This window comes from Myotis lucifugus, unplaced genomic scaffold, assembly GCF_000147115.1.
Source record: "Myotis lucifugus unplaced genomic scaffold, Myoluc2.0 scaffold_88, whole genome shotgun sequence".
NCBI lineage: Eukaryota > Metazoa > Chordata > Mammalia > Chiroptera > Vespertilionidae > Myotis > Myotis lucifugus.
The window spans coordinates 161,558-182,449 of NW_005871136.1; the positions used below are offsets into that span (position 1 = coordinate 161,558).

The 20,892-nt window shown below is 51.2% G+C and overlaps 1 protein-coding gene across 10 annotated transcripts in view; it reads left to right on the forward strand.

Annotated features, from left to right (window-relative positions):
- Window positions 1-617: 617 nt before the first annotated feature.
- The window catches only part of CDH1 (cadherin 1), a 97,881-nt gene continuing 77,606 nt past the window's right edge, over window positions 618-20,892 (forward strand). For 7 of the 10 annotated variants that reach the window (XM_023755977.1, XM_023755982.1, XM_023755981.1 and 4 more), the window contains exons 1-2: window positions 618-761; window positions 1,601-1,718. In XM_023755977.1, coding sequence (XP_023611745.1) covers window positions 693-761; window positions 1,601-1,718 — 187 coding nt within the window. In that variant the 5' untranslated portion in view covers window positions 618-692. Of the gene's footprint in view, window positions 762-1,160; window positions 1,206-1,600; window positions 1,719-20,892 lie in introns of those variants that run through there. The other 3 variants (XM_014457925.2, XM_014457926.1, XM_023755978.1) reach the window with 3 other exon arrangements.

Here is a 20,892-nt window from a genome sequence, read left to right on the forward strand (position 1 = left end):
GAGAGAGAGAGAAACATCAATGATGAGAGAGAATCACTGATTGATCCGCTGCCCCCCCCCCCCCCCTCACTGGGGCCCAGCACCTATTGTTGCTATTATTATGACTCCTATCTACAGAGCTATTATGGTGCAGGAAATACTGGTCTCATTAAATGTATGGCAACCTCACAACATAGGGAGGCATTTGCGATTATTATTCCCATCTGGAAGGTGAAGAAGCTGAGTCCTGCCCGGTGAACTGATTTGCGTAGACAAGAGCCGGCGGAGACCCGCAGTTACAAGGACAGAACGAGATGAAGGAGGAAGCCCAGGTGTTAGTGAGCCACCCGCTGCGAGGCCGGCTTCCAACGTGGTGGTAACAGCAATCCCGGAGCCCCGGCACCCAACCCTCGTGCTACCAAGCGCGGTCCAGCGGGTCGGGTCACCAGGTCAGCGCGAGGGCGGGGCGGGCCGGGGGCGGGCTGTCCTCCAAGGGGCCAGCGGAGGAAGCCGGGGCCGCGCCGGCCGCTCATTGGCTGCGGGCGGCAGGTGCAACCTCAGCCAATCAGTGGTGCCGTGGGCGGGGCCTCACTTGCTCACCTGGCGGCTGCGGCGCAGCCCTACTCAGTGGCGCTGGGAGCCTCCGAGCACCTGCGTGTTCCTGGAAGTTCCGCCCGACTCCAGTCCGGCAGACCCGACCCTCCCGGCCCGCCATGGGCCCTCCGTGCCGCAGCCTCTCCGCGCCCCTGCTGCTGCCCCTGCTGCTGCCGCTGCTGCTGCAGGTACGTCGGGCCCCTGGCTTTCCGGGGACGCCTTCCGGGCCCGTCCTCCGCGCCCCGGCGCCCAGTCCCTCCGTCTCCTGTCGTCCCTCCCGCTCTCCTGTCGTCCCCGCTCTCTCTTCTTCCAAGAAAGTTTGCGTCCAGAGGCCCCGGAGCGGCCTAAGCCGGCGGCGCCCTGGGCCGGGCGGGGCGGGCGCGGGTGAGAGCGAGCGCCGCTCTGCCCACCGCCCCGCTCCCCGCGGCGGGCGCGCTCGGTGCAGGCTCGGGGGACTCCGGTTCGGCTGCGGAATGGGGAGGGGCGGAGGGGGGCGTGCAGCCGAGAAGGGGGGGGTATGGAACGGGGGAGCCCGGGTGCTAGTGCAGGGGAGCCAGGGGTAGGGGGCGGCCTCCGAGGTCACGCAGGAGGAGTCGATAGAAATGCGGGCACCTGCCAGGGGAGGACGGGAGGTAAGTAGGTCTGGGCGGCCCCGGGGTGAGAAAGTGAAAAGTTGTTAGTTAGGGCGCCCAGGGTCCAGGAGCCAGACCCGGAGCGGGGGCGGCCCCGGGGGGGCGGCAGGTGGAGTTGGGGAGCAAAGGTGCCTCCAGGGAGACGGAAGGAGACGGAAGGAAAGGGGTGCCGGGTCGGGAGGAGGGGACCCCGCAGCCCCTCTCCCCGGCGGCCCTGGGGGCTCGGCGGCCTCGGGTCCCGGGATGAATTCGGCGCGGCCGCCTGTCCCGGGGGCAGCGGCGGGTCCCTCGCACGATCCCGACGCAGCGAGCCGGGGAGGGGCGCGCAGTGGGGTTTCGGTGTGGGCCGGAGGGGACCCCCCAAGTCACCCCGGCTCCGTCCTTTTCGCCTTCCCCAGGTCCCATCGCGGCTCTGCCAGGAACCGGAGCCCTGCCGCCCCGGCTTTGGCGCCGAGAGCTACACGTTCACGGTGCCCCGGCGGCACCTGGAGAGAGGCCGAGTCCTGGGCAGAGGTGAGCTCCCGGGCCGGCGGGGGGGGAGTGGGGAGGGTCCGAGGACTGGCGCCCCCACGTCCAGGGGCTGGACTGGGCAAGCCCCTCTTCCGTGGCTCAGAGGACACGCCTTTGGGGTGTGCACAGATGTGGGGGTCTAGGCTTCGGTCCCATTGAGCACGGCGGTGGGAGGGGGGAGTTATGTTACAGGGAGGGGGCACTTGTTGGAGGCCTTCCGGGTGCCGCCCATTGTCCTGACCCGTTTAGAGACGGGCTGTCATTTCCCACCGCAAATATCTAATGTGTGTGGGGAGGGCGCGGGGAAGTGGGAGTTCCCCGTTCACAGATGAGCAAAGGGAGGCTCAGAGGGCGGGTCCGCTCGCCCAGGGTCGGCGGCCGGCGGAGTGGGGATTGGGACGCGCCGCGCTCCCAGGCCCGGTTCGGCACCAGCTCAGGTGGCTGGGGAGCCCGCTCAGTTATGAAGCCGTGGCTTTTTGCTCACAGAAATGAAAACGTTTGGATACAGGTGGTACCCCCTCCCCAGGAGTAATGTCTTTTTCTGTTTCTTTTCTTTTCTGGGCTTTTTTATCGCTGAGATAATCAGAATTCTAGAGTCTGCTTTGTTTCATTCCACGGTGGCCCTGGGGCGAAAACCAGGGAAGGTTGGTTTCTCTTCTGGTTTCACCGATTCCCAGAGGCTTTTTTTTTTTTTCTTCCCAAACCGCTTTCTCCTCCCGCCTGATTTTAGTTGATTGGGGCGAGTTATCATAACAATAAGAGAAACACTTTTTGAAGCCAGAAATCACCCACAACCCCCTGAGGGAATTCATTGCTTATTCTTCTAATCTTGGGCCACGTGAAACATCTACAGCTATCACCCTGTTGTTTGAAAAAAAAATTTTTTTTTGAACTTTGGAATTTGTTCCAATAGTGGGTGGCATTCCCTCCCCGCCCTCCCCCTTACAGAGAAAGAAACTGAAGCTTGATTGATTAAAATGTGTTTGCTTTCCTGAGGCCTGTGTGTGGTGTGTGGAGCGTTCTGTGGGGTCAGGCAGGAAGTGTTTGCCGGATTTTTGCCGTGGGTCCGTCTTACTTGGCCAGTCCCTGCTTGATGTTCTGCCCCACCCTGTGCTAGGCACCTGGGAGTGAACTGAGATAGAGGGATATTCCAGCCCTGCCTTCCGCACTGCCTGCTCCAGCAGGTTGCTGAGAATGTCCCAGCACCCACTGAGAGGGCACAGTGGGACATGGGTGTTTTGGTGCCTGGAATGTTTGATGGGTATCAGCGGGCAGGGAGGATTGGCTTCTGGAAGGAGTCAGCACTGACCCAGCCTTGAAGGAGGAAGGGCTCAGGGATTAGGAACGGGAGCTCGAGTGCAGGTGTGTGTGGGGTGTCCCAACACACGTGCTGGTCACTGTGTTTTCCTGAATCAACACATCTGGTAGCGCCAGGAGTGGATGGGATTCGTTTGTATCCCTCTGTGTTTGACCAATAATACTATTGTTACATATTCGTCATTATTATTAATAACAACACCTATTGGTTGCTGTTCACTGGACGGTGGGGCAAGTGCTTCCCATATTTTACCTCATTTAATCTTCCCAAGAGCCTTAGGAGGGTGGGCACCATTGTTCTTCCTATTTGGCAGATGAGAAAACTGAAGCAGAAAGCGATGTAGTTGTCTGCTCAGGGTTTCCCAGCTGGCCTTTCTCCTGCTCTCCCTTCTCTTCTCTGTAATCTCAACAAGGAAAGAGGGGCTCGGGGAATTAGCGTCCACTGTGAAGTGGACTCCATCCTCCCTGTGTGGCTGGAAGAGCGGAGGTGTTGACAGGGCCTGTCCCTAGAGGAGGCGGCGGTGATAGAGACAGCTCAGACCAGGTGGGAGGTGGGGGGGCCTGCAGCGGGTGGTCTTGATGGGAGAGGCGGTCCCCACCAGCTGCTTGTGTGGCTGGTTTCAGGCCCCTTTATGGCCGCACACCCGTATCCACTCAACAGATTTCTTGACATTTCACTTTGGGGGGCTTTTTGGGCTATGGGGTCCCTTCCCATCAATCCAGTGTGGAATGACCCCAGGACAGAAGTGCCCTTGTGAGAAACCACACAGGGGACCTCAGGGAACTGGCTTTGTGATTTAAAAAAGCAGGGGGCGGGGGTGGTTTAGGGAGGTGGCCTCACTCTCCTAGGACGTGTAGAAAATGGAGGAACGTTACATTACCACCAGGCTTAAACATTGGCCCCAGGGAGAATTTGCACACGATCTCAAGGTTCCATGGGCATCCCTCACCCCCAGTCTATCCACGTCACCAGGTTAGAACCCTGGGTGGAGTTTCATGGCTCCTGCGTTTTAATTCTTTGAAAGCGGCCCACTCCAGAGCCCAGTGGCTCCGTGGAGAATTTGCTGCATGGGAGTTCGAAAACAAGGAAGGAACCTGTCACTTTTTGTCCACCAGTGACCATAGAGCGTCACAAGTAGGATTTGGCCAAACTCAGGGGGCTTTGGGGCATTTTTGTGCCCCATGAGATCCTTGTATTTGTTCTATTGGTTTCTCTCCATGTTCTAGAATGGAGAATGTTTTAAAAACAAAGCCCAACCCACCCTCCCCCCAAAAAAACACACACACACAAAAAACACAAACCAACCCAGCTGTAAATGGATGGGTTCTTTAGTTTCTGATTATCTTCCCTTTTCTGAGCACAAGTTGGTTTTCAGGTCTCACTCCGCTTTAAGTCGACTGGAGGTGGTGGGGAGGAAGGCGGCAGGGTTTGAAACCCATGATTTCCTTGCTCTGCTTCCTCTGCCACCTGGCCTTGGGCAAACAAGGCTTGTATTTTGGGTCTGAGCTCTGGCTGCATGATGGATTGACCTTGCTCACAGGCACCCACCTGCGTGGATTAAGTACACCCATTTCCTCTTCTTTCTAAAAAGATGTGCTGAAAGGTGGTGGGAACCTTCTGCCGGCCCCCTAATTAAATGGGCTTTAAAAAAAACAACAACCAGAGAGAAACCTGCTTTGGGATGATCTTACATCATCAGATCCCCACTCCCCCACCTCTCAGACTCCTAACCATCACTTCCCAGAGGACTCACATCTGTGAGACTAATGGCTGGTGCTCCTGCCCTTGCCTTTGTGTCTCACTGGGAGCGGAGGCCCGGGGTCCTGGGCCCTGCAAGGCCATGTAAGGAAGGCTGGCTGCTGCTCCTGCCCTCCCTCTGCCAGCCAGGTGGTTATGGAAATCCCTGTTTGCTCTCCGGGGCTTTTTATTGAGCCAGCCTTTTCTTCCGAAATGCTCACCTTGGTGTCTGTTACGCATTCCCTTCCAAGCGTAGCCCCAGAGAAGCCAGACGCTGAAGCAATCAGCTCTCTCATCTCCCAGAAGCTGCCAAAACCCGAAAGTCCCCGGGAGACACCTGTCACAACCCAGACCTCTGGGTTTCCACGCTGCCTCGGCTTCCATCCCCTCTCCGGGCTCTGGGCTTTCAAGGAGATGAATGAAATCCGTTTGGCCGGGCGGGGTCGCTCTCTAAGTACCTGAAAGACCCGGGTTTGAATTTCAGCTATTAGCTGGGTGACCTTGGGTAAGTCCGTTTACTTCTGCGAGCCTCAGTTTCCCCGTGTGTGAAATGGGAGGCAACCATACAGGTTTGCCATGAGAATTAAACGTTCCTATTCATTCAGTCGTTGAGTCAACCCCTGACTATGGAGTGCCAGCACTGGGCTGGGCCCAGGGATTACAGTAATGAATAAAGCAGGTGTGGGCTGGACATAAAGGCAAGTGAGACAAATGTAAAGAGATAAGGGAAGAAAAAAAAGAGATAAGGAGTCATGAAATGGTGGCTCCTATTTCTTAGGGACGGAGTAGGCAGTCAAATACCGTTTTTGAATAAATGAATAAACGACTGAATAAATATTGACTACTCTCTCAGGCCTGGCTTTCCTTTTCCTCTTAAACTCTGTGGCCGCAGGCCAGCCCTAGCCGGGGGTTGTAAATGGGCAGGGAAGAGTTGGGGCTGTGGCTCTTGAAGCTTTGTGATAAGTGTGTCCCTGGGATACAGTGTGCTGAGTGCTTCCCTCTGAAAGCCTCGGAGGGCAGAGAAAGGAGACCTCAGATTCGGAAATGGAAGGGCAGTTAGTCATTTTTAAGTGTTTTTCATCTTTGGTCAATTAGAAAGAAATCGGTGGTGGCCTCTCTCCCTCTCTCTAATTTGTTTCCCATTTATATACCTCAGCTTATGCTTGGCAGGGCTGTAGGTCCCTTCTCTTTCTGCACTTTCCCTCTTCCCTTTCCTTCCTCTTAATCTACCTCCAGTCCTCCTCTTCCCCGCTAGGCCCTGCGGCATCTTCCCAACATTTAGAGGGTTCTTGCGTCAGACTGCCTAGATTGCAATCCAGGTAATGCCCCTTGCCAGCCGGGGGACATTGGACAAGGACTCTCTAAGCCTCTGTTTTCCCATCTGTAAAATGGGCAGAATAGTATCCAAGCCATAGGGTGTGTCAAGTGCCTGATGAATATTAAGTAATAAAGCCCCCGGAGTATTCGGTGCTTTCTGTTTGAGGCACCTCCTCCCATGTGTTTTACCTCCAGTTCAAACCTCTCCCTGTGCTCCCTCCTGCCCAGCAAACCAGCCAAACCAGTTTCCTCAGTCTCTCTGCTTCTGGTTTAAAGCAAACACCACTCTGCAAACAGTGACTAGACCAAAGTGCCCTTTGCTAGGAAAGGAAATTCTGGTATTGCTTGCCACTGTGCAGTGCGCTTGGGGTGGGCTGAAGCGGGTTTACCTGCTGACCTGCTCATGAATATTGTTTAGAATCGGCGTGGGAGGAGTGGGGCCAGGAGCACCTGGGGGTGGGGAAGTCAGGATGACGGTAGACGGTTCAGTTTCTGCTTGGTTTGTAAAAGTATTTCATAATCCACATGCTCAGGGATACCAGTCTGTTTTCCCGTTGCCATAAACGCTCTGCCCCAGCCCCCGAGACTCTGGCTCGCCCACGTGGCTCAGATCGAATCACCTGGAGCACAGCAAAAACACAGATTTGCCCTCCTGCTGATTCACTGAGCTGCAGTCCCAATTAGTTCCTCACAGGTAATTGATTTTATTGGTCTTTTGTGTATCTTTTTTTTTAGGGTTTCCTTATGGGAGCACAAGAGTCATTTCTGGATGCAAACATAAATTTAATAATAATCTTTTTATGTAAAGAGGGTGGGGTTCTGGACATGGCACTGGACACCTCCAGCAGCTAGGTCACACAGGTTTGAGTAAATACCTGGTGCCAGGCAGGGTGTGGGCATCTGGTTGCCAGCCTGAGGCCGGGGATCCCAGGGCACCGCTGACCGGGGAGCGGCAAGGCTGGTCATTCTGCCTGCTGGGGAAGGAGAGCTCTGTGGGTGCGAGTGGAGCAGGTGGGATGGGACGGGGGGGGGGGGGGAATGGGACCGGGGGACCTAAATAAGTAGCCAGGGCACAGACTTCTCCCTGCTGACTTAAGGTCCAGCCCCTGCCCGCAGGGACATTCCAGAAAATCTCTGAGAGAAAGTGTCCAGGGGTAACTCCAGTCCGTTTACTCTCAGAATTCCATGGGGTGGGGACACGTTCAGCGGATGCAAGGAGTGGTTTTACCTGGGAGGCTTTGAAGAATGAGAGTGCGTCTACATCAGCCAGACAGAGAAGGGGAAAGAGCTCTCCAGGAAGAGGAAATGGGGTGCCCAGAGGTGCAGCAGTGCCTAGTGGCATCAGGCTGGCTCTGTGCCTTCTGGAACAGGGAGGGTGGCTTATAGGAGGAGAGGGTCCCCGATGAGCTGCCTAGGTCGGCCAGGGTTAGGCCTGGACCTCAGTCTGCAGGTAATAGAGGATGTTCTCTTAATATTCCTTTAGTAGGCAAATCATGCATTTGATTAAAAAGTGGAAAAGTCTTGCCCTGGCCAGTGTGGCTCAGTTGGTTGGGCCCCGTGCACCTCAAGGTTGTGGCTCCATCCCCAGTTGAAGGCTGGGAGCATGCAGGAGGCGGCCAATCAATGTTTCACTCTCTTTTTTTCTCTCTGAAAATCAATAAAATATCTTTTTTTGAAGGGAAAAAGTCTCCACCTCATTCTACTCTACCCAGTTCTTCCCCACAGCACAGATAATCAATTAGTTCGTACATAACTGATTTTATTGGTCTCTTGTGTATATTTTTCAGGGTTTCCTTATGGGAATACAAAAAAAGAGTCATTTCTTTATGTAAACATAAATTTAATAACAATCTTTTTACCCAAAGAGTAGCATAGGGGTAACACTGTTCCATACCTTCTTTTTTGCCCAACAGTATAGTTGTGTGCTCTCTCTCTCTATATCCATCTTCCACATTCCTTGACTTTTGATATAGCTGCGCGGCATGGATGTGCCATAGTCTTGTTTAACCTGCTCCCGATAGACACTGGGATAGACTATGGGTTGTGCCTTATCTTTCAGAAAACAGCACTCCAGGGAATAACGTAGCATATATGTCCTTTTGCACACATCCTGGTGGATGCAGAAGGTGAATTGCCACAGATGGGCCTGCCGGGTCAGGGCACGTGCCTTTGTAATTCTGACAGACAGTGCCCTTCGCAAGGACTGTATCAGTTCGCTGCCCTGCCAGCATCTAGAGACAACCTGTGTCCCACTGTCCCCGTGCGGCTTTTAAGAAAAGGTACTGGGAGCCTGTCTCCCTGAAGTCAAAATAGTTTTGATTTGAGGAAGGACTTTAAGATTCCAGCAGCTAAATGGTTCTAAGCCAGCGTTAATTCTAGCTGCTTCTACTTCGCACTCATACTGGGAACAGACAAGAAAGAGGAACAAGTGGGGAAGGAGAAAGTTTTTGGTTAGGAAAGTGGTGAGTGAGTGAGGACACAGAAGTAGGTATTGTTATCAAAGAAGTGTTTGGGAATTTCAGGTCTGGAGCTTGGAAGAATGCTAGTCACCGGTTTAAATATGGGTTTGGGTAAGAAAACGGTGTTTTTCCTTAATCAAACTGGAGCATAAAATGATAGAAGGGCTATACTGATGGTATGTATTTGGGGGTGGCCAACAAGTAAAAATAGAACTATTTCTACCCAGTATGAGGCGTGGGTCCTGCAAAGGGCCTCGTGGACTTGATGGTTTAGCTAAGCCTCACCGTGGCTTAAGTCAGGAACTGCCGTTATCCCCTGCTCTAGAAGAGGAAACAGGCTCAGAGAGGTTGGACAACTTGCCTGAGGTCACCCAGCTGGGTTATGGCAGCGTTGAGGCTACCTACAGTCCTGGGCTTTTTTTTTTTTTTTTTTTTTTTTAAGATTTTATTGATATTTGAGAGAGAGAAAGAGAGAGAACATGGATGTGAGAGCTTAATATCAATCGGCTGCTTCCTGCATGCCCCCTACTGGAGATCGAGCCCAGGCATGTGGCCTGACCCGGAATTGAACCAGCAACCTTTCAGTGCATAGGATGACATTCAACCAACTGAGCCACCCTGGCCAAGACAACAGCCCTGGACTTTCATCTCTCCTAACCTGTGCTCTCATCTGTACCCCTCTGTGCCTTGTGCCAACCAACATCTCCAGTGGAACCTAATTCACCTTTCTAAGGCAGCAGTTTTCAACTAGTGTGCCACAAGAATTTTTAAGACAGGCAATACCTGACTAGTCAGGGGCCCTGACCTTTTCCTTTGGATTGTCAAATAAAGAAATGACAGCCTGGCTGGTGTCGCTCAGCCGATTACTGGTCAGGGCACGGGCACACGCCTGGGTTTCTGGGCTCGATCTCCAGTGTGGGGTGTGCAGGAGGCAGCCTATCAATGATTCTCATTATTGATGTTTCTCTCTCTACCCCTCTCTTCCTCTCTGAAATCAATATACATATTTTTAAAAAGAAACGTTAAAAAAGAAACAACAGTTAACACAATAGCTGTCCAGTATGAATGTATCAAAATTATATCTTTTTTTTCATATTGCCAAAAAATGTTTTTTGCGAGCTGCAGATATTAGCAATTCGTTTATGTGTGCCAGGAGATGGAAAGGTTGAAAATCACTGTTCTAAGGGAAAAGGATTCCCTCCTTATACCTTTGCATCTCACTAATTTTAATTGTGATGCTGGAATTCAGTCTCTTTTGTCTTTGAAGGACCTCTTTTGTCTTTCGATTTTGGGCAATTTTCAGCCTCTTTTCCCTTTTTTAAAAAAAGATAATTCTTTTTTAAATTTATTGATTTGAGAGAGAGGGAAAGAAACATCCTGTTGATGCATTCATTGGTTACTTCTTGTTATGTGCCCTGACCTGGGACCAAGTCTGCAACCTGGGCCTATCTGGACGGTGTTCTAAACCAATTGAACTATCGGGTCAGGGCAGAGCCTCTTTCCCTTTTGACTTCCATCTCCAAGTAAGTGCTCGGCGAACAGCACTTATTTTTCCTTCTGTCTGTCTGTTCCCTTTCTGAGTCCCTGAGGATGCAGTTATTGTGGCATTTAGATTGGAGGGTGGGGAGAAAACTGTCCTAAACAAGCTCATGTCCCACCTAGAGCTCACTCGGGGTGCAGGAGCCGGGCAGCGATCTGGGTGTGGCTCTCTCCCCGGAAAGAGGGAGGACGCGCCCACATCCAGTGAGCTCTGATGTTACTTCTAGGACCGAATGGGGCCTGCCTGGAAGGGTTGAACCTGTTCCCCAGGAGCAAAATCATAAAAGGTAGCCAGCACAGGACCCCGTGGGATAATTGGCCGAGGCCGAGATAATAATTACTGGGCTTTGTAATGAGGAGAGCTTGTAACAAGCCGAGAGCCTTTCAGTTAGGTGATACCGGGGCGAGTTGAAGTCTAAGAAACTCTGTTTCTGTGGTTTGGCATTCAAATGCGCTGATAGGCCCTGTCTGTTCCCAGAAGAACTTTCCCAAAAGAAGTCTGAGAGGGTCCTGACTTAGCTTATTGCAGCGGCCTCCTTTCCGGTCTCTCTGCTTCCCCTTCACTTCCCCCGACACAGTCTTTTCTCTGCCCAGCAGAGTCAGAACATATCAGTCTCACTCAAACTCTGCCCGTAGTTCCCATTTTACACAGACTAAAAGTCAGAGTCCTTTCTGTGTCTTACGAGGTTTCCACGATCTGCCCCCTAATCACCTCTCTATCTCTTAACCTCATACTTCCTGACTGAGCCTAGAGCACACAGACACACTTCCCCTGCAGGGTCTTTGCATTATTGCACTGGCTGTTACTGCTGTTTACAGCATTTCCCCTGCTATCCGCGTGGCTCACTCGTAACGTCCTGAAGTCTTTGCTCAAATGTCAACCTCTCAGTAAGGCCTTCCTCGAACCGCCTATTTGAGACAGTAACCTCTTCCTCCGAAACTCTTCTTTGTTTCATTTTCTTTGGCAGCACTTTTCACCATCTAACATCCTATGTACTAGTATTTCACTTACTTATGTCCATTGTCTCCTTGCACCAGGACATAAGCTCCAGGAGGCCTGGGATTTTTGTCTTACTTAGTTCACAAACTGTATTGTGTCTAGAATAGCACCTGGCACATAATAGGTACTCAGTAGTATTTGGTGAATGAATGAATGAATGAATCAGGTTTCAGAGTATATCTATAATAATAAAAGCATAATATGCTAATTAGACTGGACGTCCGGACGACCTTCTGGATGAAGCTGGCCTGTGAGGGAAGCCCGGGTCCGAGTGCCAGAGGGAAGCCGGTGCTGGCAGCCAAGGGAAGGAAGGCCTACTCTTGCATGAATTTTGTGCATCGGGCCTCTAGTGTATATATATAGGTCTATACATATCTTTTGCTTTAGAAGTTATTCCACTATGCTTTTTTTTAAAAAAATTGAGATATCATTGACATATAACAGTTTCAGGTGTAATTGTGCCTTTTGTTTTAAAGAAAAGCGGGGACCTTTTCAGTATGAACCACAGAAAGAGACAAAGAGGAGGGGCTGTTCTCAGGGCATGTGCCTCTGCTTGGCACTCCCGAGTTTCTCCGAGCCCTGCACACCCCTGATGTAACCGTACCTAATTGTCTTGTCACAAAACAGCTTGCAGCCTGGAGTCTAAAGGTCAGGTGAACATTTCTGCCTGGGTGTAAGGAAGCACCAGATCAAAATCTAAACAGCGATCTGAGCCCGCCAGGGCCATCTGTCTGGTTTCCTATTGTCTGAGTAACACCTTCCTTGAGCAAGGCTCCCAGATACACCCAACACCTCCTCCTGGGTATCTGCAGTGTCCTGCAGGCCCATTAATTGTTCAGGACCCGGTGTCCATTCTCCTAGTTCTTGGCAATGAAAAGGAGCCTGGAAGGAACTTGGTGAGAGGTGCGAAAAACGCAAAGACAGTAATCTGAGGCTAACTCAATCAGCTCATGGCCACGATAAGAACCTCACAGCTCTGAAATCCATCTGATCACTCAGTATTCATTGAGAGGTATTATCGGATAGTATTTTATCAATCTTGATGTAAGCAACATCACCCTGCTTTCAGGAAGGTAACTGCCTAATGGGCAGAGTTGCCAGATTTAACAGATTAACAATACAGGACAGCCTGACCGGCATGGCTCAGTGGTTGAGCGTCGACCTATGAACCAGGGGGTCACGGTTCAATTCCCGGTCAAGGCACATGCCCGGGTTACAGGCTTGATCCCCCATGTGGAGCATGCAGGAGGCAGCCAATCAATGATTATCTCTCATCATTGATGTTTCTATTTCTCTCTTCCTCTCCTTTCCTCTCTAAAATAAATATATATACTTAAAAATACAAGACAGCCAGTTACATTTGAATTTTAGGTAAACAAGGACTAATTTCTTTATCAGTATGCCCCATGCAATATTTGAGAGATACTAAAAACACCCAAAAATTGTTGTTTCATACTCAATTCTTTTAAAATATATATATATATTTTTATTTATTTTTTACAGAGAGGAAGGGAGAGGGATAGAGAATTAGAAACATCGATCAGCTGCCTCCTGCACACCCCCTCTTGGGGATGTGCCTGCAACCAAGGTACAAGCCCTTGACCAGAATCGAACCTGGGACCCTTCAGTCCGCAGGCCGATGTTCTAGCCACTGAGCCAGACTGGTCAGGGCCCTACTCGATTCTTATCACAAGCAACGGTGCATTGACTAGTCCTTCCCACTTACTGTGTTTCCAGTAAGACATGAAACCTCACAACAGCCAGTGAGAAGTGACATTTGTTGACCCTGAGAGGCTGAGTAAGATACGGGTGGGTCATGGGGACAGGAAGTGGCAAAGACTGGCTGCTGGTTCTGGTGGCTGCTGGACTCCAAACCTGTGCCCTTTACAGCCAGTGTGTGAGCGCCAGGTGAAGGGGGTGGATGATTCCTGCTCCGTAGGCCTCGGCGGGAGAGAAGGCCTTCTGGAGACAGAGGCAGTCATTTGTGCATTCACTGAACAATTGATGTTGAGTGCCTGCCGGCACTGGCTCTGTGCTAGGCATCGGGAATATATGGGATGAAAGAGACAAAATCCCGCCCTTGTGGACTTCCCTTCTAGTCGGAGGAGACAGAAGGAGGCGGACAGATGGCGATCTATGGAGGGAAAACCGGCATATATAGCCGGAAGGGTGTGCTGGTGGGGAGAGATTTGCGGGAGTCATCGCTAAGAAGAATGACATCTGTGAAAAGACCTGAAGAAGTGAGGTGCTCAATAGACGTTGGAATTGGACGGTGTTTTGAAGGAGTTGGACTATGCACATTCTTTCACTCCATATTGGTGCCATTTAAAAAGACTATTCTCTGAGCAGGCATTTTTCTAGAGGAATAACCCTGAGGCCTAATTGTCACCACGTCTCCTTTAAAGGGTATGCCGTTCAAACCAGGATCTATACTCATTCATTGGCATGTTGCCCAAGAGGAATATGGTTCTAGTCTAGTTTTCTTAACTTCCTCATGGCGGGGGGATGAGATTGTCCTATAAATTGGCATCATGACTTCTTGGGCATGATTTTTTTTTGCGGGGGTGGGGGGGTGGTGGTGGGAGGTGGGAGGAGGTATATGTATATTGGTGTCATAGGACCCACTAGTTAGAATAAAGTCTGGATTCAGTAAGAAGAGTTTCAAAGACTGCAAACTTCCTCCCCCACAAATTCCTCATCACCATTGTGTGGGCGTGTGTGAAAAGGGAACGAGATGACCAACGCCGGGATGACCAACGCCGTGGCTTTCCTATTGAGAACGTCACCCACTGAGTCAGCGGAGGGACATTTATTGGCAGGTGGAGCGAGGCTCTGAATCACCGACATTGAGAGCCTCTCCTGTAAGGCTATCGGTATCAGAGGTTGAATCAGCTGTGACATCACCCTCTCACCGTCGCAGGTACTCTCGGTGCCATTCTTACTCATAAATCCCGGGAGATCCTGGCCCTCGATCCCTTCATTCTTAGCAAGAAGCCTGGGGTTTTTGCAGAAGTGACTGTGTCCAGCAGTTGCTTGGTGAAGTTCCTGTGTCCGGTCTTCATTACCACCCCAAGCCCCGGGCTTGCCATCATGACTAAACTTTCTGGAGAAGTTAGACTTTGTGGGTGTACCGTCCTCACCCTTTGCCTTCCTAAGTCTGCGTTTATAAAGAAAGGCTCTTCTATGCCTCGCAGGTGGGCGTTTCGGAGCTTGTCATCCGAGCCTTGAATTGTGCTGATTTTTCTTTGGACTTTGGAGTGAGTGACGATTTCCCTCTCGCTTTTTCCCTCTCGCTAATCCTCTCACTTGAACCGTGGACGCACCTCAGACTTGGGGAGGCGGTTCACCCTAGGAAACCGTACTTCACTTACCAGGTGTGAGGCTTTCCTCCTGGTTTCAGCGGAGATTGGAGGTCAAGGTTGTGACTTTAATCTTCAGCACTTATTTCTCTTTTAACCTGTGAAACAAAGGCACACGCTTTCCCCGGCCTCCCTCTGAGAGTGAAGATGAATGGGGAGGGCTGCAGTGAGAGGCCCGATCGGATGGCTTCAAATCCCGCCTAGCTCTTGTTTGCCACGTGACCGTGGGCAAGTTCCTTAACCTTTCCCTGCCTCAGTCCCCTCACCTGTGACACCATCGCTCCTACCTCACAGGGTTGAGATGAGGACTCAGTGAGTGCACATACATAAAGTGCATTCAGTGCCTGGCACAGAGCAAACACTCTGCCGTATTGCGTTTTCACTATGAGGCCTTTAGAACAGTATCAAGGAGGTGAAAAAACACACGCTAACAGCCAAAGGAGCCAGAGAGAATAAGGATGAGGAAGGGGTACACCCCCTGGTCTGTTTGCTCCTTGCCTTCCCCAAATCTAAGACATTGCTCTTGACCCAACACACTGTGCAAATTGTTTGCTGCCAATCAGGTAGACCATCAAGAAGCAACTCTTGCTAATTTATAGTCACACCTGTTTGGTTCAATCATCCTATGAACTTGATTCTATTATCTCCATTTTACAGAGGAGTAAACTGACACTCAGAGAGAGTTAGTGACTTATCTGAGGCCACAAAGCTAGGAAATGGCAGGCAGAGGTTAGAAACCCGGTCCGCTGACCCCAAAGCTTAGGCCACCACCTGTGTACCTGTACCTACCTGGCTAATGCTTCTCTGTGAACTCTCAGGTCCCTTGTCATAACCATTAGGAAAAACATATATAAATATATATATTCCCAGTTATTCCCAGTGTTTCTTGAATTAGATATACTTACCCCCACTCCCCTAACTTAACTCAAAAAGTAGCATATTATACACACTGTTCTTGTTTACTTGAAATAGCTTGGAGAGTGCCCTCATTTTTAACGGATGTATAGTATTGCGTCATAGCCCTGTATTGACGGATACTGGCTGTTTCTGGGCTTTTGCTATTAAAGCAATGTCAAGAGCATTTTAGGCCGTGTGCAGGAGAGCCTGCAATATGGAGGTCTCTGGCCTCTGGATTTTTACTGATTGCAGGGCACAGATTCCTTGCTGGACCCGTTTGGGCATTGGAGAGGGACCAGTGGTCGGCAAACTCATTTGTCAACAGAGCCAAATATCAACAGTACAACGATTGAAATTTCTTTTGAGAGCCAAATTTTTCAAACTTAAACTATATAGGTAGGTACATTGTTATTAACTTAATTAGGGTACTCCTAAGGCTTAGGAAGAGCCACACTCAAGGGGCCAAAGAGCCGCATGTGGCTCTCGATTAGGGTTTTCTGATGGTAAATAGGATCAGCATTGGTATGGAGCCAGGGGCAACTTCTCACACCAAAGCTGATGAGTTAATTCTTGCAGGGGTCCCTGCCCAGCCTCCCACTGTGCCCATCAGTAGTTCTATAGGGCTGTGCTTTCCCCAGGCCCCAGGATCCTTAAGCCGCCCTGGTGGGGAGTTTTGTGGATGACTGACCCCCCCAGCCTTTGCTGCTGGCCTTTTGAGAAAGCTGAGGACTAGTTAATCTGCTTTCAAATACTTGCAAAGGCCATATCCTCCATGTGGCCCATGGAGAATAGAATAAAAGGAAAGGCGGCAGAATTGCAGCGGGAGCGGCTAGGGGGAGACTTCTGAGATTGGTTGGAAGCACTGGAACCGCCTGTTGCAAACACTGGCAGCTCCTTTAACAATTGTGCCACCTGGATCCCCGTGGTCCCACCAGATCATCTGCTTGTCCCCCCTCAATCCCTTGCCATGGGAGCCCTGTTCCGGACAGAATTCCAGGGTCTCTGTAACCTTCAAGGACCGTCCCTCTAGGAAGATTCGGAATTGTTCAGCATTAATCTCACAGAGAGAGTCTGTTTTAGAAAATCCATTTATTGGGAGCAAAGTTAGAAGGAGCCTTAACCGAGTCATGTAGTTTCTCAGTTCATACAAGAATTTGGCTGTTTCGGTGCTGTCAGGTGACTGGACCAGAGTCACACAGTTGATAGGTGTCAGAATTAGAATAATAATATCATGGTTGTCAAGCAAGAATCATAATGTTCGTTGCACTGTCTGTTCATTGCACTGTCCGTTGATTGAGTCCTCAACGATTCATGTTGGATTTCGTTTTAAAATCCCTGCACCAACACTTGGGGTCCGTACTGTGACCGTTCCATTTTCAAACAATAAAACAAAGGGTCACATGGCTGGTGGCTGGGATGGGAGAAGCGAGTGTCCCAGCCTGGCCCGCGTTTACCCCTCCCCGTGCTCAGCAGCTCCGTTTCCGGGAACATCTGCATTCTAGGTTCTTCACTTCTGGCCCAAAGAGGAACGTCAAGGTCCACCCCAAGTCCTTTACTGGTTCTAGCCTTTGGGTAAATGAAGCTTTAAGATCCCTTTGGCTCCTTTGAAAGCCCAGAATAAAAGGAAGGGGTGTTACTGACCCCACATTGGGCTCCATTTTAAGTCTGAATGGTGAAGTGTATCCAGAGATGAGTTTGCAAGCCATTGCAGAGTTTCATTGGCTCCTTTAATTGTTATTATTTTCTTTTCTAAGCGACTACTTAAAGTTTCTTCCTAATCACTTTGGGGGAGGGGGTGAGGGATGGGGTTGGAGGGTAAACCAGTTAACTCTATGAATGCCACCGCTTGATTGACCGCCCTACCAAGCTTGATGGGAGGGAAAATATTGTGTGTGTTTTAAAAAATTCCGAATAGCAGTGATGGATTGGGGTTATGTTGAAAAAGGAGGGAGGAATTTGGCTGGTGTGGCTCAGTTGGTTGAGCATTGTCCCATGCACTGAGGCTACCGATCCGATTCCAGGTCAGGGTACATGCTGGGTTTGAGGCTCAATCCCCAGTAGTGGGTGTGGAGGAGGCAGCCGGTCGAGGTTTCTCTCTCTCTCTTCCTCTCCCTTCCTCTCTCTCAAATTAATAAAAACATATTTAAAAAAGAAGGGGGTGCATTAGAGATACACACTGCCATGTTTACAGATGGAAAGCTACGTGTCTGGGTGGGAAAGGAGCTGGCGGTATCAATGCCGTGAGACCGCCATGAGTTCAGGGTTGTGGGAGCTGGATATGTGGGGTCCATTATCCTACTTTCTCTACTTTTGATTGTGTTTGAAACTCCTCATTATAAAGTTTAAACAAGTTTTGCAAGGAAAACCTGAATAATGATCTCTAATAGAGAATTCAAACACCTTCCCCTTCTTGGTGGCTGATGTTAGCAATTTGGTGTGTATCCTCCCGGACCCCTTTCTAAGCATTCACAGAACATGCGTGCCCATATCTGCGGGGTTTTTAAAAAAAAATTGGGGTGTTGCAGAAATGGAAATACGAATTGTTCTACAAAGCGGAACCATCTCCCTTATAATACGGAAAATTTTGCACGTCAATCCTGGAACCCTGTCCCCCTCCATTCTCTGTGACCTGAGGAAGGTGTTTTTTAATATCGGAGAAGGCAAATGGGTTCCCCCTTAGTCGGGTGTTTGAGTGCCTACTGTGTGCTCGCATCAGGCACGAGGCTTCTCCTGTCCCGAGGGCTTTGGCGATCTGTCCGGGAGCTTTGGAAACGCTGAGACGCCGAGCTATCAGACAATGGGCGCATTCAGATCCAGGTGGGGTTAGACCTGTGTGGGCTGGAGCAGCTGCCGCAGCTCCCGCAGAGGTGTTGGGTGGCATGTGAGCAGGACGGGGAGTGGGGGGGGGGGGTGTGAGGATGGGGGGGGGTGGGAAGGAAGGGACCTCCCGTGCAGATTCTGGGGGTTAGGAATATGACAGGGAATGTTTGGATGGTGACTAGCAGCTCAGGTGAAACTCAGCTTTCTGCCCCGGGGCCACACCAGGAGGGTGAGGGGCCGTGAGGAAACTCTCCCTTAGCCCTTCCCCTGGCCTCTGAGGCTGACAGGGTCAGAGCAGGACGGTAATGTGGCTGCCTGGCTGGGTGGGGCCCTGTTGGCAGAGACCCTGGCAAGCTGGGAGAACAGGAGCAGCAGGTTCTCCCTCTGCCTGCCCTGGGGCCAGGGGACCCAGTCAGTCCAGGCTGGAGCAGCCTGGAGTGGGCCACAGAGAACGGGAAGCGAGCTGCACCATCCGTGCCCCTCAGAGGCCAGCGTGGTCTGGCGGGGCCGCCCCCCTGGGCCACTGCCACCCCAAGTGCTTATCCAGACTCTCCTCCTCCATCCCCAGCCTTGCTCCCAGGTGCCCTCTCAGCCACTGGCGGCAGCACCCACCTGTCCACCCATTTGTCCATCATTCACGCACTTGTTCATTCATTCAGTCAGTAATGATTGAGAACTGTTATGGGCCCAGCACTGTTGTGGGACAGGGGATGCCGCAGAGAACAGACATATGATGAATCTCCTCCCGGGTGGAGTTTGCATTCTAGTGTGTTGGTGGGAACAGGCAGCAAACATAATAAATACGTTAGACATTTAGGGTATTGCGTGGCAACAAATGTTTAGGAAAAATAAATCTGAGTGAGGAATTCCTGAGAAGCCCTGGGGTGGTCGAGAGGGCCTCCCTGAAGGGGGCCATTGAAGCAAGGATCCGAAGGAAGTGAAGGATCGGGTGAAGGGGGATCTAGATGAGGGAACTGCAAGGACAGCGGCCCTGAGGCAGAGCGGAAGAGCCAGGAGACCAGGGTGCATGGACTTGAGTGGCCAAGGGGCAGGGGACGATAGAGGGGCAGAGGGGGATGGCCCGGTGCAGAGGGCCTTGTAAGGACTTTGTCTTTAACTCCGGGCTCCTCTCTCCCATTCAGTCCAGATCCACCCACTACTTGCAGCCAGTTAGTTGTCTCTTCCCTGCCTCCATTCTAGGCAGTGGATACTCAATAGGTAGTTGTTTGGGCGGGGCTCTTCCTAGGGCAGGATCCAGCTGGTGGTTACTAGCTTGGACCCTGAGCACAGAGGCCTAGGGCCTCTCTCAAGCTTCTGATTCACTTGGTTCAAGATGAGGCCCATGGAGTCACGTTTCTAATGACGATGCTGTTTCATCCCCAGAGCAGCCAGGCTCTCTGTCTACTCCACTAGCACACTTTCCTGTGTTCCCTGCATAGCTAGTTCATCTCTCCTGGCCAGCTCCATTGGTGCTTCCTCCAGGAAGCCTTCCTTGATTTTCCACCCCTAACCTGGGTCAGGACATCTCGGACATCTCTCTTCTCCCCCCACCTCCACCCGCCCAAGGCTGTTTGCTTCCCAGAGATAAATCAGTTGTAAAAAAGCAGCTTAATTTAAAGCATTCGATTCCTCTGATTCTTAAAGTTGAAGGGAAATTGTGGTGATAGCTACTACTTTTTTTGTGTTTAGCATCAGCGAGGCCCTGAGCCCCAAACTGCAACTCACTCTTCAGCCTATTGAGCCCACCCCGTGCCGAGCATTCAGACAGGCCCGCGGAAGTGAGGACCACCCCCCCCCCCACCCCCGTGTGGAGTTTCTGTTCTAGAAGGGGGAGGGACAGCAAACAGAATAAGCAGAATGAGAGAAGGTGGTTGCCAGAGGAAAAAGTCCGAGTAAAACGGTGGCATGTAATCCCGCGATTGCCATAATCCTTTGTCTCCCAGGCCCAACCCCATGGACAGATGACAGACTGAGATTTAGAAAGGGGAACCGCTGGCATTTCCGGAGAAGTGGATGGGAGAAGTGGATGGGCAAACGCTGAGGGCTGAGGGCAGAGGGAAGAGGAAGAGGGTTGTGGGGCCTGGAAGTGAGGGAGGGAAGTCAGTATTCACAGATGTGGAGGGGGGTAATCACAGGCCGCTCACCCCATTCCTTGGAATGTGCACCCGGAAAGCTCCGCCATTTGAAATGCTGATCAGTTAATTAGCAACTGTTATGGGCCTTCAGCTCTTCTAAGGTTTTAACCCTGTAATTCTGGGAAGTAGTTCTCAATCTTTAAGACACTTCAAAACCACCTGTGTAACTCCTGGGCCCCCCCTCAGGTCCCCAGACATAAATCTGGGCGGGGTCCGGGAACCTGCATTTTAAACAAGCCCCCTGGGCTCGAATGGGAGGTCTTGGGATTGCCCTTTCCAGAAAAGCTGGGCCACAGCATCCCATCCCAAACCAGGCTAGAGTGTGGGTTACCCTTGAGGGGCCTCCCCTCCAGAGCTTCAGAGTCACGAGGCCTGCGGGGAGGGGGGGGGTTGTTTTAAACACACTCCCCCAGTGATTCTTGATTGGACTTGGGGGTGGAGGGGGTAAATCTATGAACGCACCCAAAGTTATGGACAAGGTGAACGTGTGTACATGCACTTGTGCCAGGCTTTTTTTGGGTTCAGAGGATCTACAACTTTCATCAGACTTTGAGGCATCCAACTTCCCCCCCCTCATTGCCCTCCCACCCCCACCC